General features: G+C 46.8%; 1 protein-coding gene across 1 annotated transcript in view; it reads right to left on the bottom strand.

Annotated features, from left to right (window-relative positions):
* BMP6 (bone morphogenetic protein 6) overlaps positions 1–15,611 on the bottom strand; it is a 161,349-nt gene extending 145,738 nt beyond the window's left edge. Inside the window, exon 1 of the mRNA XM_007973751.3 lies at positions 14,058–15,611. Coding sequence (XP_007971942.1) covers positions 14,058–14,715 — 658 coding nt within the window. The 5' untranslated portion in view covers positions 14,716–15,611. The remainder of the gene's footprint in view (positions 1–14,057) is intronic.
* Positions 15,612–17,338: the final 1,727 nt, after the last annotated feature.

Below are 17,338 nucleotides of genomic sequence, written 5' to 3'. Positions count from 1 at the left end.
GGGGTAGCAGAGCCAATACTGGAACTTCAGGCTCCCAGCTCCTTCGTTGAAGCCACATGGAGCTCAGCTGCAAACAGACATCAGAAATTAGAATGCTGCTCTAGGCTGGGTCTGGGGGCTCATGCCTGTAAGCCCAGCACGTTTGGAGGCCAAAGCAGGAGGATCGCTTGAGCCCAGGAGTTTGAGACTAGCCTGGGCAACATAATGAGACCCCGTCTCTACAAAAAATTAAAACAACTAGCCAGGCATGGTGGTACAGGCCTAGTAGTCCAGCTACTCAAGAGGCTGAGGTGGGAGGATCACTTGAGCCCAAGAGTTCAAGGTTGCAGCGACCTATAATTGCACCACTGCATCCCAACCTGGGTGAGAGAGAGACCCTGTCTCTACTAAAAACAAAAATAAAATAGAATGCTGCTCTATGCCTCTCTGCATAGGACAAGTCCCCTGTCATTTGGCCCCAGATGTTCTTCCAAGGAGTCATGGCACGTGGGTAAGCAAATTTCAAAAAGCCTTTCTTGACGAGATGGCATTTGAGCTGGGGCTTAAAAAACAAAATTGAGAATGTGGCAATGGGTAGTTTCACTAGGTAAATAGGCAAAATCACAGAGCAGAGTGTGCTGGCTAGATAACAGTATATGAAAAGAGGAGTAGAGGAGATGGACAGGGTGGACCTCAGAGACATCAGCTTAATCTAGCAGCCACAGGAGCCAGAGCAGGTGATGGAGGAGGACTAATAGATCACACCTGCACCACAGAAAATCCAACCTAGCAGGGATGCAGGGTTGGATTCGCAGCAGAGAGACCACTGCAACAGTCAAGGCCAACGATTATAAAGACCTTGTGCAGGGAACTTAGGGATAGATGGAAAAGAAGATGGGAAGGCAGGAGTAAGAGATTTCAAAAGCAGGATCACTGAGCCTGGCAACTGACTTGATGTGGGCGTGAGGGCAAAGATTGAAGTTAAGCCTGAGTAACTAGCACTGTGGTTCCCAAACCTCAGCCACCGCTTGTTAAAATGCAGATTCCCACATCCAAATCCCCCAAGTCAGGGGTGGGGTGCAAGAAGCTGTTTGTTAATAGATCTGTGCTGATCCACAAACTTTGTTACCAGCTTGCAATGAGAGTACAGAAATGGAGTGTTTAGACAGTTTAATAGCAAGTTGACTGACAACTTTCTACAAATGGAACCTAATGATTAAAAGTCGAGGCTTGATTTTGAACATATTTCGGGGTTTTTTCATGTCATTTTTCTAGCAAAAGTATGGGTCCACAAAATTTAAATTAAAACAAAAATTTAAAAATTTGAAAAACCAAGTGGTTCTTGCACAAAGTTTGAGAAAAGCTGCGCTGCATGAGTCTGGGATGGGACCACACTTGGAGCATGCTCTGAACAGATGGATCATAAGAGAGAAGGCAGACACATGAGGAGGCACTCACAGCTGGGGGACATCTCTGCAGCTGCATCCATCTGACTTTCTGAACACAACGGCTACCACCAGGCCACCGAGCCTCGGTGGCAGGTCACCTGGGAGCCTGGTATATGCCCATCATCCTGACCTTTGGCCACATGTTATCTTTTTACTCCTGCAACTGGCTGTGACCTCCTCCCTACGCCCAGCTCCCTGCCTGTTTCCTGTCTCAGCCCAGTGTGCAGATCTCATGCCACATGCCAACCCTTCTGAACCTTTTGTTGTATTTCAGAAAATATCCCCAAATACAGCAGCAGTCTTCGAGACAGGAAAGGAACCAAGAGTGAGCAGGCTGTATTGTAGAAACTAAGGAGAGGATTTTTTAGAAGAGCTAAAAAATAGCCCAGTAGGGAAAAATGCATAGTCAACATGATCAAGGCTTTTGGAAAGGAGGATGAGGACTCAGGACACAGTCATTAGCTGCCTTCAGTGAAACACTTGCAGCCAATGGATGGGGATGGAATTCAGACCACAAGAGCAGAGGAGACAGTGGGAAGGAAAGAGTAACATCCCCAAATGGTGGGCCGCTAGGGGACAGTTAAGTTATTTCCCAAAACTGTTCTATTATGAGACTGGGTGCTATTTGGAATATTCAGTTAACATTACTCTAAATATCAATTTTCTCCAAAAACCTCCAAATTCTCCCCTATCTTACGATTTACTAGTTCTTACTGCATATTTGCAGCCATAAAAGTGTATTTGCCTTGCTGAGATAATAGGATAACAAGTGACATCAGCCATTCTTTAAGGCAAAAGGCCATAAAGAAATACAATACTTGTATTTTTGTGCAGAAAAAAAAAAAAATGCAATTTCTATTTAAGCTTCCAGAACATTTGCAGAAGGATGAGGCTAGGGAAAATGTCAGGGGTAAACTGGAGTCTACTTTCCTAGAGTTCTTGGATTTGTGCCCTACCCAAATTGCCCAAATTTAAAACAGAAACACAGGGAAGCATCTTTGTATTGTCTTCCGGCAGGATTAAATCTTTTAAATTTCAGTCTTTACAGACAAAATGCTGACAGGGTCACCACAACGCAAAACTACTCCCAGACACTTGCTTTCAAAATTAGAAAAGAGGTCTGCCTATTTTTATTATTATTTCCCAAAATCAATGTGGAAAGTGAGATACAGGGTAAAGGCCAGCTGCCAAGAGCAGGCTTGACCCTACGAAGATTTGACCCCATGGTTCTCTGATCCAAGAAAACAAGCCATGAGGATCTTCAGGAAATTCCATTCTTAAGGATGTTCAAAGCCCATAAGAGAAAAGCAAGAAAAACCATAGTGTCGATGAAAGATGGGACTTTGCACAGCACTTCCTGTGTGTTAGGAGTGATGATTTCATTCCCTCGCATAGGAGATTCTTTCAAGTGTAGCTCAGAATGTATTCACTATTTTCCCTGCAGTGACAGTTGCAGCTGTGCCTACCTATGTCTAAGTTTATCGAATGGTACACTTTAAGCAGTTCCTTGTATGTCAATGTGTCAAATTAAGCTGTATTACCAAAAAATTTTTAAAGTATCATCTGGGGAATTACCTAGTCTGGGATTTCTCAACTGTGATCCAGGGAATTAAGAGCCCTTAGCTCTTAGAGTACAACCAGGAACAGAACCTTCTGCAAGAGTTCACAACGGAGGGGATTTAACGCAGGGATCTGGTGGCACAGAAGTGGGAGTGCTACGCGGCCAAGCAGGTCATGGTGAGGCAGCCCATGGATTGTCAACTGCAGGAAGCCACGTTCCCTCTCATGAAGGAGGGAGGAGAGCCCAGGGGTCCCTAGCATAAGGTGGAAAAAGGAGATCCATCCAGAGAGAGCTGGAGCCACAGAAGAGCAGAGCAGCTGGAAACGCAGCCTCCTGGGGTCCCTCCCCTGATCTATGAGGACAACAGGAGAAGGTTCAGGAGTGGGTGTGGGGGCAGAGGGGCCTGGGTCTGACTCAAGGGGGTTTCAGCCAAAAGGGATTAGACAGTAAAAGTCAGTTCAAACAAAACTCTGTTGAACCAAGTTAGCAGGCATCTTTACTTCTGGCCTTGTCAGGGCATTAACAGGAGAAAGATTTGTAAACCTCAAAGAGAGGAATAGAATAGAAAGTGCTTCTACGGTCTTCTCTTGCAGAACATTTTGGAAAGGTAGTAACTTTTTGGAAAATGCAGATCTAGCCAATACAGTTTCCAGACAAGGAAAGAGACCTAGAAATTTGATTAAGTGGTTTGAACAAGATATTACAAAAAAGAAAATAAAAAAAAGAAGAAGAAGATATTACCAAAAAAGAATAATACTGAGAACTAGAGGCCAAAATCAAGCCTCCTGGATCTTAATCCAGTTCTCATTCCTCTATAACAAACCGATCATAAGCATGTTCCAGCATCGTCAAGAAAATCAGCTACTTAACCATTGTAGTGGGCGAAAACGAATCGTTTCTGTGGTAGAAAACTCCCAGACTCCGTGGACGTGTATAATCTGCTGTGCTAGATCCATAATAAAGGCTCCAAAACTATGGGTAAGAGCACATATGAAAGTGGAAATAAGTGCAATGGAGTTGCCAATTTTATTAACGGGAGGAAAAGAAGAGAAGGCAAAAAAAGGGAAAGCAAGACCGAAATGGACGCTAACATCCCTGGGTACCGCTTTCACCCCTGCAGCCCTGTGGGATCATCTACAATGATGACAGGAATGTGAATGCATTACGACAGGGTCAAACGATCTCAACTAATCAGAGTTGGTGTTAGGAGGCTCTGCCCTAAACAGACCCCATAAAAATGCAAAGGCCAGCTCCATGGCCCTTGGGGAGAAAGGCAACTCTCCAGATATCTTTGGCTCCAGGCACCTATGGCCTTCTTACTCTTCCCTTCATACCTTAGTCCTGCCCATGGATATCACCTCTCTTTCTGCTCCATTAAACTCCCACAGAGAAGTATTAAACCACAGCACATCCTAAGTCAGATGTTATGAGACAAGGCTGAATTTCTCAAGCCCATTGACATTGCCATGGCCCCAAGCTCTTACCTTTGTTTTTTTTTGAGATGGAGTCTCACTTTGTCACCCAGGCTAGAGTGCAGTGGTGCCATCTTTGCTCACTGCAACCTCTGCCTCCCGGGTTCGAGCGATTCTCCCGCCTCAGCCTCCCAAGTAGCTGGGATTACAGGTGTGCGCCCACACCTGGCTAATTTTTGTATTTTTAGTAGAGAGATGGTTTTGCCATGTTAGCTAGACTGGTCTTGAACTCCTGACCTCAAGTGGTCCACCTGCCTCGGCCTCCCAAAGTGCTGGGATTACAGGTGTGAGCCACCGTGCCCGGCCCTCTTCCCTATTTTTAAGAGGTTTCCTCTGTAAGGGAGCAGAATAGGGTGGGAGATAAGGGGTGGGCAATTTAGCTAGAATTCAGTAATACCCCATTACAATGAGTAACTGACGTGAAGAGAGATGGAGAGAATTCACTAAATGTCTCACCTGCACAATATTTGTAAAGGAATAAACACAAACCCCTAATGGCCCTCAAATGAATTGCTCCTCACTTACCACATTGCTTGTTTCCATTATTGTCTTCTCATATTTATTTACCATTAACCTGTGTAGCTCTTTTTCGTAGAAAACAGTCTAAAGGCAAATAAGCCTATTCGATATATCACGTACAAAGACCTCTGAATCAATGGCGTCTCTATTAATTTAGTTTTACTCTGATCTAAACAGCCTCTCCTGAGGAAGCCTTTTAAAGTCCCCTGATCCTGCCTCTGGGGCCAGGAAGAGATTTTCGTCAGTTCCTCAATTCTAAAGTCATATTAAGTTTTAATATAAGTTTTCAGAAAGGAAGGAAAAATATTTAACCTCTCCCCTAATAACTCCCCAAATTTTAATAATTCACAAGCACAGAATTCCTATAATTCTTGTTCATTCTTCAGCCTTCTTTATTTTACTCCCCCAAATCCTGCCTAGCATGGATCAAACAGGGCACAAGCCAGGGAGAAATTTAATCACTCATATCTCTGCCTGAGGGATTGTCTAGGTACTATGGTGACAGACACCTCAGTGAAACTATGTGGAGGAAAAAAGATTTTTAAACTCCTAGACTTAAAAAGAAAGAAAGAAAAGAAGAAAGATTTCTGATGGATTTGTTGTCAACACATAGAAGCACTATAAAATAAATCCCACATGGTCATAGACAATCAAAATTACTTCTTTAGGGACCCCTTTAGTAAAACCCCAGAAACAAACTATTCTTCAACTGAGGTATTTTATAATTCTTTCTCCAAACTCTGCATATTTTGAATTTTTATACCTTCATTGACTTGTTTTTCCTTGCTTCATGTACAGCTTCTCCACAGAGGATTTGTAGGGCAGAGGAGTTTCCTCGGCATGATATTGTAGTGGTGGATAACGTCATTACACATTTGTCCCAATCCACAGTATCTGCAACACTAAGAGTGAACTTGGATATAACTATAGACTTTAGGTGACAATGATGTGTCCACATAAGTTCATCCAATTGCAACAAAGATACCAAACTCTGCTGGGCGATAACGGGAGAGCCTGTACACCTGTGGGGCAGGGGGTACATGGGACATCTCTGCAAAATTTTGCTCCATTTTGCTGTGAACCTCAAACCGATCTTTAAAAAAAAAGCCCTCTCTTTATAAAAAGTGTACAGCTTCTCCGTTGGTAACTTATTCTGATATGGGAGTCTACAAATAAAATCTGAATAAAAATCAAAGTCAAGTAAAAACTTTTAGTCCTTAATTTTGTAGTTTACAAAACTCAGTCTTTGGACTATTTAAATGTAATTCATAGATTTAAAAGGAGGGAGGGAAAATAACTGGTCTCAGAGAATAAGCAAGGCTAATATTATAAAACATCGCCTGGCCTAATCAGCACATAAAACAACTCTCACCAATGACATGGTTCACTCAGGCTCTGCTGAGACACAAATCAGAATTTTTTTTCCAGCCCATGTTCATGTACAGGAAACCAACAGGACTGTAAACACAGGAACAACAATCAACAAATGCAGATGTTCTGGACGGTGAAAGGGCAAGCGGCAGGAGAGTGATAATAAGGCCTGTGGCGGGTATCGGAGGTCAGGGCGGAGCGGGCTCCTGGACTCTGCCTCCGAGGGGCGCTGTTTTCTGCCCGCTGTGAATCCACTCCACTCCACTCCTCCTGGTCGCCAACTGAGCTCTTTAGTGATGAGAAAACAATCTGAACATCTAATCGGCACTGTGTGGCAAGGATGTTTCAGGCCTAGGACACTCCTGACCTGGCCAGCAGGAGGATCAGTCATCAAGGGCGTATGCCTATGAATCTGAGAGTCAGGAAGGCTCTCCCACTTGGAACCAGAACCTCATCCTGCAAAAATGTTTGAAGGAGAGTCTTCAACCCAGTCATCTGGGACTGTGTTTGAGATAACGAGACCCTGGGGACCCATCAAGGAATTACCTGATGTAATTTAGATATCATGTCTATTATGGACCTGATCTCTTTAATAATGGAGATGGGAAGGGCAGGAAGAGAATCAGTGGATATCAGTGGAACAATGCCGCTCAAAGCAACGTGGTTTTCAACTCAATTTCAGAGCAGAAAACAATTCTTTGGGGTCAACAGTCCTTTGGCGTACCAAACAAGAGGATATTTATAGATACGCATAGCATTTTCTTTTCTAAAAGTAGAGTTCTTGGAGAAGATGCTATCCACTAAGAGAAAACCCCAACAATTCCAGATTTGGGCTTCCTCGGCTCTGGCCTGCTTTTGTAATTTCTCCTTCATTATCCACTCCGGCTTGCCAATAGCCCTATTGCTCTGATGCACTAGGATCTCTGTGTGTTTCCATGGATTATCCCTCAACCTTAAGAGGTAACAGCAGTAAAGAGAAAATGGTGAAAACATCTAACAGATTTAACTGCAAACAAACAGATTAGATGATATCCAAGAACTTTTTAAGCTCTAAATTCTATGACCTATGGTGAACATACATTCACCAGTCATCCCAAACTCATTTAACCAATAAACCCCAAATGGGTTTTCTGTTGCTGGGGCATCTGTGTCCCCAGAAAAACCATGTTAGGGATGGTAGCTGTGTTCCCAGCCTGGCTTCAGACTCTAACTTTATGCATAGGGTGTGCAAATACTATATAGTCACATTGGAAAAAAAGTATAGAGAACAAAATCTTCAAAACACTAGTGACTGAACAAAAAATCTGATAAACTTCAGTGACCCACAATGTGTTACTGATTTCTAATGCTTGTAGCAAAAGGTGAACAGGGGGAACACAGGTTCTGAGAATTTCTGGTACTCTCAAAATTTCAGAGGTTAATGGCACTGAGGTTAATGGCACTGAAAAATTAGAGTTAACTCTAATTTTCACTAAAGTGGTGATGGCTTTCCTTCCCCTTCATGCACCTATCACCACTTTCATATATTCCAGGAGAGACTGGTGCTGTTTTCTGACTCACACGTTTCCAGTGGGTAAAAGCTGGATCAGAGATGGGAGTGAGGGTGTTGAAGAGAAGGTAAGAGTATGATCAGAAAAGAAAGTGTATTTGAACAAAGTTAACTCCACTGTCATGATGAAAACAGGGAAATAAGAACAACACAATGCACTGGCTCCTTGTGGGGAAGACAAGAGAAGATGCCAGCCATCCCCTATATCTGCCCCCCAGGTGACAGCCTACGGCTGGAGCAGCCCAGCTGCTGGGCACGTGGCTGTGTTGTGCTGTGGGCCTCGGGAGGCTGGGACAGGATGGTTAATGTGTAACAGCTGTTTGCGTGAATGCGGACTTGGTAAATTGTCTACTCCTCTCTTAGGGAGTTTCTGTAGTGATTTCTATTCCTTTTACTCAGATATTTATTAAAACTCCTAGCAAAAAACAAAATTGTCTAATTAAAATATTGTCTCCTTTTCTTCCCACTACTGGAAGAACCAAAGATGGCAAAATGACTAAAATTCTGAACAGAAGAGAAAGAAAAATAGGATAAAGATCAAAGTAGAAAAATTAAAACTGTAATGACGTTGTGCTAAGTTAAACAATAGTCATTCCTGGTTGGACGCAGTGGCATGAGCCTGTAATCCCAGTACTTTGGGTGGCCAAGGCAGGCAGATCACTTGATGTCAGGAGTTTGAGACCAGCCTGGCCAACATGGTGAAACCCCAGCTCCATTAAAAATACAAAAAAAAAAAAAAAAAAAAAAAAAATTCGCCAGGTGTGGTGGCAGACATCTGTAATCCCAGCTACTTGGGAGGCTAAGCAAGAGAATTGATTGAGCCCAGGAGACAGAGAGGTTGCAGTGAGCCAAGATCTCGCCACTGTACTCCAGCCTGGGTGACAGAACAAGACTGTCTCAAAAATTTTAAAAAAAAGTCATTCCCTAGAATAATTCATTTTTGATATAAGATGGGAGGCAGAGAGTGAAGGACTGGTTTGTAAAAAAGTTACAGAAAGCTGCTTAATGATGCAAGAGATTGTACCCTCTTAATTCTCCTTGTCTAACTCACCTTCATAAATAGACAAGAGTGAGGCAGAGATAGCAGACCTGCTATCTTTTAGTTTGCTATACTATACTACATTTGATAGCCAGTATTCACAGTCAAGTAAAATATCAATTTGAAATCCAACATATAAAGTAGTTACTCTCCGAAGACACAGGGAGGCAACAAATTATTACATGCTAAATAAAGCGCTGAACATTGTTTTTGTACTTAAACAGATTCTTATCACAGGGTAGCCCTCCTCCAAGCTGATCAGAGGTAAGCTCGCAAATAGAGGAACAAACCATGATTCAGCACATTTAAAAAGGATTTATACCCATTCTTAGAAGGACACCCAGAGGAAACACCATCTGAGGTCTGAACAATGGTATCTGCTTGCCCTTTGATCTTAGTTTAAGAACACTTTGTACAACTTTTTTTTGTTGAAATGCCACTGAATTTCAGATTTACTCTTTGTAATCTCTTTAGAAGAACATCCACTGCTTCTTTGAATCACACTCTTGCAACCAAATTCTCCAAACTGTTTTTGCTGTGAGTAGCTTGCAGGCATGGATTTATTTTCTGCTAACAAAAATCTTCATAAGTACAGGTAGCTTCAATGAAAAACAGTACTACTGATGCGATGTTTAGGAGAAAGAGATAGTGCAGCATATCTAGTTACAAATACAAGTAGGGAGTATTCCATTTTTCTTCTCGTTTATGTTTCCCAAGAGTAATTTTGTTCAGAAGATTGCCACTATTTTTAGCACAAATTTCTTGCTGCTTGTACTAATATATACTGATTCCCTTTTCTGAGCATCATTTGAGTTTTTTAAAATTTCCATTTAATCCTAGCATTTGGAGATCAATACCTCGTGAATTCAAATAAACAAGTGAAATCTGAAATGCAGATATTTAATTAGATGTTTTTACTACTCTCAAATGTAATGCATATTACAAATTAATATACTTATGGGTGACTAATCAGAAAGGTATATTAATAAAGCATGATGATTTACCTCAATTACTGTGAACCTCCCTGTGCTAAATGTCTTCACTTTAAACTTTTTCCTCAATAAAAATCAGGTATACCTTTGTAAATAATCAAATCTTCCAGATCAGTGAAATATGAATTTGAAGTATGGGCTATGTCTATATTTTCACTAATTCAGTCTTTTCAAAGCACCTTCCATGGGGTCAGCATTATGTTAGGCACTCGGGCTACTGTGGTGGGTTAGTATGGTTTCTGCCTTTAGAGGCTGACATCCTATGGGGGAGACAAACAAATGAGTAAGCAAATTTAACAAGAAAAAAAAAACAAAAAAACTTGTGATAAGTACAAGGAAGGAAATAAGCAGAGTGCTGTCATGGTACAGAAGTGGGTGGGATGGAGGCATGACCAGTTTAAAAATACAGAGTGGCAGAGAAGGTCTCTCTTCGGTGAATTTTAAGCTAAGACCTGAAGGATACCTCTCCAAGGTCACCAAATTGGCAGGGATGCTGATTAGGCTGTCAAGACATTTTTAGCATTAGAAAACAAATAGAAAATGGCATCTGTGGCCCTGAGTGAATGCAAGTCCACGAGCTCACCCAGGCACTCTGCACACCAGCAACCCAGGCAGCAGACGGTTAGTATTTAGAAGGTGACACATCCCAGTCTATTCACCCAGAAAGAGTTTGAAACAGTCAACATAAACAACAATGAGCTGGTTGGATGACCAGCACTTGCGCTATGAGAGAGAAATTTATCCTGTTGATTCATACTTCCTGATAGTCCGGCTGGCTTACAAGGCTCAGGGTGTTTCAAATGTATTTCATGAGTAAATTATTCCCCCAGTCCCAGGGAAGTCGGATGTTTACAACTATGTAATACTTTCCCTTATACTTCCAGTTTGTAATTTACTTAACCTAGTAGGTATAAGAGTACTTTAAAACACAGGGCTGTAATGTTTATCTTTCTGTAGATTCTTTAATAGATGAGTCAGGTAATATGGCAGTTAACATGGCATTGACACCAATTAGGAAATCTGTAATTCTCCAGCATCCCTATATAGAGAATCCAACATTGGTACACAATAACTTTTTTCAAATGAACTGTCCTTCTTATGTTCAGAGTCATGGCAATCAGATTTTACCCCATTCTAGCCTCTCATGATGAAATACCCCTTTTCCTACTGCTAAATGGATTAAGATGAAATAGAATTGCTTCACTGGCAGGTGGCATGGCTTGCTGCTTGGATTCTACTTACCTGCAAAAGGTCTTCTCTTCATACTATCAGTATAGAGTCCAGAACTGGACCTACAGTAGCTATAACTTGTACAAGGAGCCCAGTGATGGGATATGAGGGGCTTGGGGTAGAATTCCCATCCTAGAACTCTTTCAGTTCCGTGTCAGCCTGTCCTGGGGCCCAGAATTGCACTACTGGGTGAGTTCTCTTGAAATTTTTCAGGAGACTTTTTTTATATCTTTCAAAATCCTTTATGAAAAATGTCAATATCCCTAAGGAAATAGTATGTTGAAACATCACCCTAGCAGGATTAGTTGACAGCCAGCTTTAAGCAGTGTGACTCAGAGGCAGTGTGTCAGAGAAGCAAAGGAATAAGGGGAATTTGGGGGTCACTAAATACAGTAAATGTGACTGTATTTACAAACTCGCCTTAGGCCCAGCTCTTGAAATTTCAAATACCATCTAAGGCAGTGGTTTCCAAACACTGACATCACCTGAGATCTTGACAAAACACTGACACTGCTGGGCATGGTGGCACACTCCTATCTTCCCAGCAACTCAGGAGGCTGAGGAAGGGGGATTGCTCGAGGCCAGGAGTTTGAATCCAGCCTGGGCAACGTTAGGAGATACTCTTTATTTTTGTACAAAAAATACTGCTACCTGGTTTCCACCTCCACACATTCTGATTTGATATGGAGTGACACCTGGGCATCTGGATTTTTTTAAGGTGTTTCCCCCCACCTCCCATGTAACACCCAGGTGATTCTAATGTGTAGCAATGTTTGAAAGTTTTGCTCTTCATCTCTTACTGGGATAATGTATCCATTTCCTTCAGACACGAGGATCTCCTGTGCCAGTGTTTCTTGACCATAGTAGCATGTTAGAAAAACCTAAGGTACTTAAAAAAAAATGATACCTGTGCCCCATCCTCAAAAGATTCTGACCTAACTGATCTGGGTCTACGTAGTGACCCTAATAACCCTAGATCTCTAAGTCCCCCGGGTGATGCTACAGGGCAGCTAATCCTGAGAACCTCAGTCCAAGCCCAGGAATTGTTTTCCCAGGGACTGTAACACGATTCTCTGTGAAGTAGCCAGGAGTGCCAGTCTTCCTCCCCTTTGTCCAGGTTAGGACTACCCCCAAAAGGCAATAAAACATTTCCCCAAAGCTGCCAGGAAACCTGGGGGCGGGGGAGGGGGGTGGAAGGAGAGGAGAGGAAGAGGGCAAGGGGAGGAATTTACTGAGTCAGAAGCAGCAGAAAAGTTAGAATAAGGAACAGCGCTGGTCCTCTGCCACCCTGGCCCCCACCCACTACAAATTTTATTGACTGGCATGAGAATTTCCTTAGAATGCTTCCTGGAGGTGGCTCAACCTTGGATTTGGTTCCAATAAATTGTGAAAATTCTTGTCCAATCAGAACCTCGGGCAGTGCAAGCTGCCAGATTGGCAGGCCCTGAGCCTGGACTCCCTGTGAGATTCTGTTTCACGAATTTCCCAGGAGGATTTCTGCACCACTTGGATGCCAATCGTCCTGCCTCCACATCCTCCCTTCCCCCCCTTGGCTCTTACCCCCCACATTCTCTCCCTCAAAGCTCAGCGGAGTTGGGAATCATAGATAGGCTGGTAAAGAAATCACCCAGATAGTCTAAGCGGGAATCATTCCAGTAAGTAATGCCGTTAAAAGACGAGCGTCTTTGACGTGGCTGGGAGACGCGTGTGCTCCTTTGGCGGGTGTCTGCTCACCCACTCCAGGGCCTGGGCACAGCCACTGTCTCACATGGGAAGGAGGCCCGCGAATACCCACCCCGCCGCGCAGCTGCACCCATCCCGGGCGTAGCCACTGCGCCCCTGGTCTGCCCGCCGACAGCGCGTCCCTCCATCGTATGTCTGCGCTAAACTAAGTCAGCTTATGAATGAAAAGCAGTGCAAACCGGAGGCGCTAACTCCGAAGAAAAGAGTCTTCTTCGCACCCTTCTCATTTACAGATGAGAAAACTCAAGGGGGTGGGGGGGGGGAGAAAGGGCGATGTGACTCGGTCCGGGTTTGCCACAGAACGTTTGTGGCGGAGCTCGATTTAGCCGCCCTTGAATTTCCATTCTGTTGCCTGGCAACCGGTTCAGAGGAGCTCAGCGCCCAACCCCGGCCCCTACCCCGCACCCTTTCTCTGCCCGTGCAGCTTGGGCTGCATCGATCAAAGGTTCAGCCTTTGGGGACAATGGCCAAGGGCATGTGAGCGGGGGCACAGGATGGATTACCCCAGCTGAGCTTTCATCCCGCCCCAAATAGGAGCGAGCCCCGCCCGGGCGGGATCCGAGCGCCTTCTGCGGTGCTTTCGGGACTTTCCTCTGCAACCTCTCCCAGTGCCGTGGATACCTCTAAACATACTCATGCCAAGTTTTCAAAGTTCCCAACCGCTGTCGGATTCCCTAAAAGTCTCGGTGGGAAAACTGCACTCCGAGTTAAGGGGCAAAAGAAGTCAGTTTAGAGGGAATAATCGTACTGAAGAGCCCTCTTACCAGGATGGCCACGCTCAGGCTGGACTTTTCTGCTGCAGTTGAGTTAACCTGACCAGAGCTGGGCAAGAGTGAAAAAAAAAAAGCGCGGAACGTGCTCAGGGAGTCCGCAAAGACACGCCCGCTGGGGACAGCGCTCCCGGAGTCCCGTGCCCCGGCCGGCCAGCCGCCTCTCGGGGCCTCGGCGCGCAGCCCTGCCCGCGGCGCGGGGGAGCGCATGTGCCGCCCACCGCCGCGCAGGTGGCGAGAGCACAGCCTGCCTGTGCCCGCGGCCTCTAGAGCTCCAGGCGGGACCCGCGCGCCGGGAGCTCCTCCACCCCCTCACTCCATCCCCTGGGCCCGGGACTGAAAAGGGGGAAATGTTCTCGTCATTAGGTTACCCCAAATCCTTACCCAGGTTCACAAAGCTCATGACCATGTCTGCGTCGTTGAGGAAGGCGCTGTCCTGCGCGCTGGTCAGTGGGGACGCGCCGCCGCTGCCAGGTCCGGGGGCCAGGAGGCTCTTGCGGTTGAGCGGGTGCGCGGCGCCCGGGGGCGGCTGCCGAGGCTGGGACGAGCTGGCTCCTTCGTGGGGCCAGGGCTGCTGCCTCTCCCCCTCCGACGCCCCGTCCTCGTCGTCGTCGGCGGACAGGGCGTTGTACAGATCCAGCATGAAGAGGGGTGCGGACTTCAGCCGCCCGGGAGGAGGCTCTCCGCGAGGCGGCTGCTGCTGCTGCTGCTGCTGCTGCGGGAGCGCCGGGGGCTGCGGCTGTTGGAGGCCGTGCAGGGGCCGGGGCCGGTGTGGGAGCCCCAGCACCGACAAGATCTCCTTCTGCATCTCCCGCTTCTCGTGCGTCTTGAGCCGCCGGTAGAGGAAGCCCGAGGAGGATTGCGGCGACGGCGGCGGCTGCTCCGTGCGGCCGGGGCTCCCGCCGTCCCCCAGCAGCTGGCCCCCGGCGGCGGCGGCCGCGGCAGCGGGCAGGGGCGGCCGCAGCGGCGGGGGCCCGCAGCAGCTGCACAACAGCCCCCACCACCAGCACAGCCACTGCGCCCTCCGCCCCAGCCCCGGCATCCCCGCCCGGCCGGGCTGCCCCCGCGGATCCCGCGAGGCGTGGAGCGGCGGAGCGAGGCCGGAGCGCGGCCGCTGTGGCCCTTGGCGTGAGCAGCCCCCGCCACCTCTCGGCGGGCTCGCTTCCCCTTCCTGGCCCTCAGTCCTTATCTCTCATGGTCGTCCGGGGCGCCCCTAGTTGCCCAGGCTAGAGGGGTGGCGAAGGGGTGATCACCGGGAGAACCGCTTGGAGGGGAGGAAGGGGAGCCCCACAGCCCCGCGCAGGTCTCTAGAGGCGCGCGGTCCAGGCCAGGTGCGTCCGAGTCCGGGCTGCGCTGCAGCCTGCGCCCTGGCTCCTGGGCGGGTCGCGGCGCGGTGACTCTGGGCCTCGCTGGCCGCTCACGTGCGCCGCCCCGCGCCCTCCCTGGCGGCTGAGTGGGACCCGGGGCGGCGGGGTAGCGGGGCGGCTCACGAGCTGCGGGAGATGCCAGGCATCACCGTGGCGCACGCCCCTCCCCGGATCGCAGGGCCACTGTGAAGTTTACCCCGGCGCAGGGCCCACGCTGCGGCGACAAGGCGTCCCCAAATGCCAGTCTATTCCGTGAGGTTTAACTTCGTTCTTGTTCACGAACTCCGCGCCCCTGAGCCCTCGGTCACCGTCGCTCCCCCTCAAAATCTCCGCGTGCCGCACGCCTCAAGTGGAGACGGCGAGGATCTTGCTTTCCGTTCGGCGCTCGCCTGGCTGCCCAGCAAACCCGCTCGCAGAAGGGATGGGAAGGAAGGGGGCCAGTGCACCCAGCAGCGGCCGCGGCGGCGGCGCTGGAATTCGCAGTCTCCAGCCTCTCCACGCCGCGTTCCCCGCAGCGGCCAACGTGGGCTTTCTGCGGCGCGCGGGGCTCAGGTACCGCACTCCAGCCCCGGGACTCCCCGCCCCGCTGTAACCGACAGGCTAGCAGCCAATCGGGACCCGAAGCTCGCGGGCTATTTAAATAGCCCCGCCCCTTCTTTCACCCTCCCTCTCCGGAGAGGCGTCGCCTCCGCCGCGCTTAGGTTTCAAGACCCGGGAATTCTTGGAGGCAAGCGGAGAGCCGCGAGGTGCCAAAGGCGAAGAGGTCGTCGCTAGTAAGAATGATTTGACCAATACCCCCCGATCTGAAACTTTCTCTTTTACCATCGTTTAAAAGGCCTAAGTTGATGCTTTAACTAAATAAAAATAATAACAGCGATTAAATCACCATACTGCCAGAATTGAGGAAGAAAAGAAAAATGATAGCTTTTCCATCCCTTCCTTAGTTTCTCTTATTGATGTAATGTAGGCGTTTAGCGGACACGTGGCTTTCCACGGCAGCTGCTGGAAGTTGGGACACACCCTCTGGGAAGGCTACTCACAAACTGACCACAGAGAGGGCCGCATGTAACCCAAGCCAGCGTCCTGAGGGTTTGGGGTCGCATGTGTTGACTTATCTGTTCATTTGGGCTTTGGTTTGGCTTCTTAAGCTACACCCAAAAGAAAGAGGGTGTATTCAGACAATATATTAGAAAAGTCGTCCCCTGTCTTCTTGGAAATGACTCAGTGCTTCTCCAGCTTATCTATTAATGTTGCATTTTAATATTGAAATACAATGTGACTTATATGGTGCAAGATAAAACTTGAGGAGAGGTGATAAAGATAACTCCAGGAAGAGCAGGGGCTTGGCATGCACTCTGAATGGTCAGGACAATAGATAGGGTCCTGAAACACAGGTTGCCGTGGACTTTAGGCAAGATAACACCAACAACAACACCATTTGCCATTGAGGATGCAAATTTATTTGCCTTTACCCCGCCCAAGAAGATCCAGTCATCTATGGATCGTAGAAGCAAATTCACATAAAACATTAAGGATTTTTACCTGGTGAAAACTGTGTGGCGTAGAAAATAAAAACTGCAGTTTTCTGACTTGCCAGCCTTAGTCCAAATGGTCCTAGGCATTTGAGAGTGAAGTCAAATAGATTATAGACTGTGGGATTCATGAATTTATGACATCATAGGCTTTCTGCCGGTCCAAATATTATAAGCATTCCTATCCTATTTCCAAGAATCTATTTCTTATGGGTAAAAGTCTTTACCTCCAACCACCCACTGAGTCCTTCTTTCTAGTTCTGTCTTGGCCCAAACACAAGTGGTCATTTAGAAGAGTCTTTATTTCTACAAATATCTGATAGCTATTAATTTCAGGCCACAAAACTGAGCACCCCTGAATGCCAGTCTTTAGCCACCTCTACAGGGATTTCTTCCATCTGAAAAGATAATACGATACTTCATCTGGGATGTCAGGATCCTTAGAATTCAAGAGCCCTGTCACTTCTTTTTTCTGTTTGGAACATGTTAGGGACATAAATTCATTGCAGTGCCCCATAGCAGCCAAGAGCTCTGCTCAGAAGGTTTGAAATTCCAGCAAATACACCTAGGCTTCCTGCCAAGAGCCTCCTTTTTTAAAACCTAGTTGCACCTTCTTCATAAGACTTCTGGTGAGATGCAGGCTGAGTAAAAGACTTTCCACCTATGAGGGCAGTGGGGAAGACACAGGAAACTCAACATTTCAAACATGGACAAGGGCACCTTGGTGGGGCTATGTCATTTAAAACACAAAATCAAGGCGTAAGCA

The sequence above is a fragment of the Chlorocebus sabaeus genome, chromosome 17, assembly GCF_047675955.1.
Source record: "Chlorocebus sabaeus isolate Y175 chromosome 17, mChlSab1.0.hap1, whole genome shotgun sequence".
Classification (NCBI taxonomy): domain Eukaryota; kingdom Metazoa; phylum Chordata; class Mammalia; order Primates; family Cercopithecidae; genus Chlorocebus; species Chlorocebus sabaeus.
The sequence above is the reverse complement of the archived record's forward strand: the minus strand, read 5'-3'. Positions and strand labels throughout refer to the sequence as shown.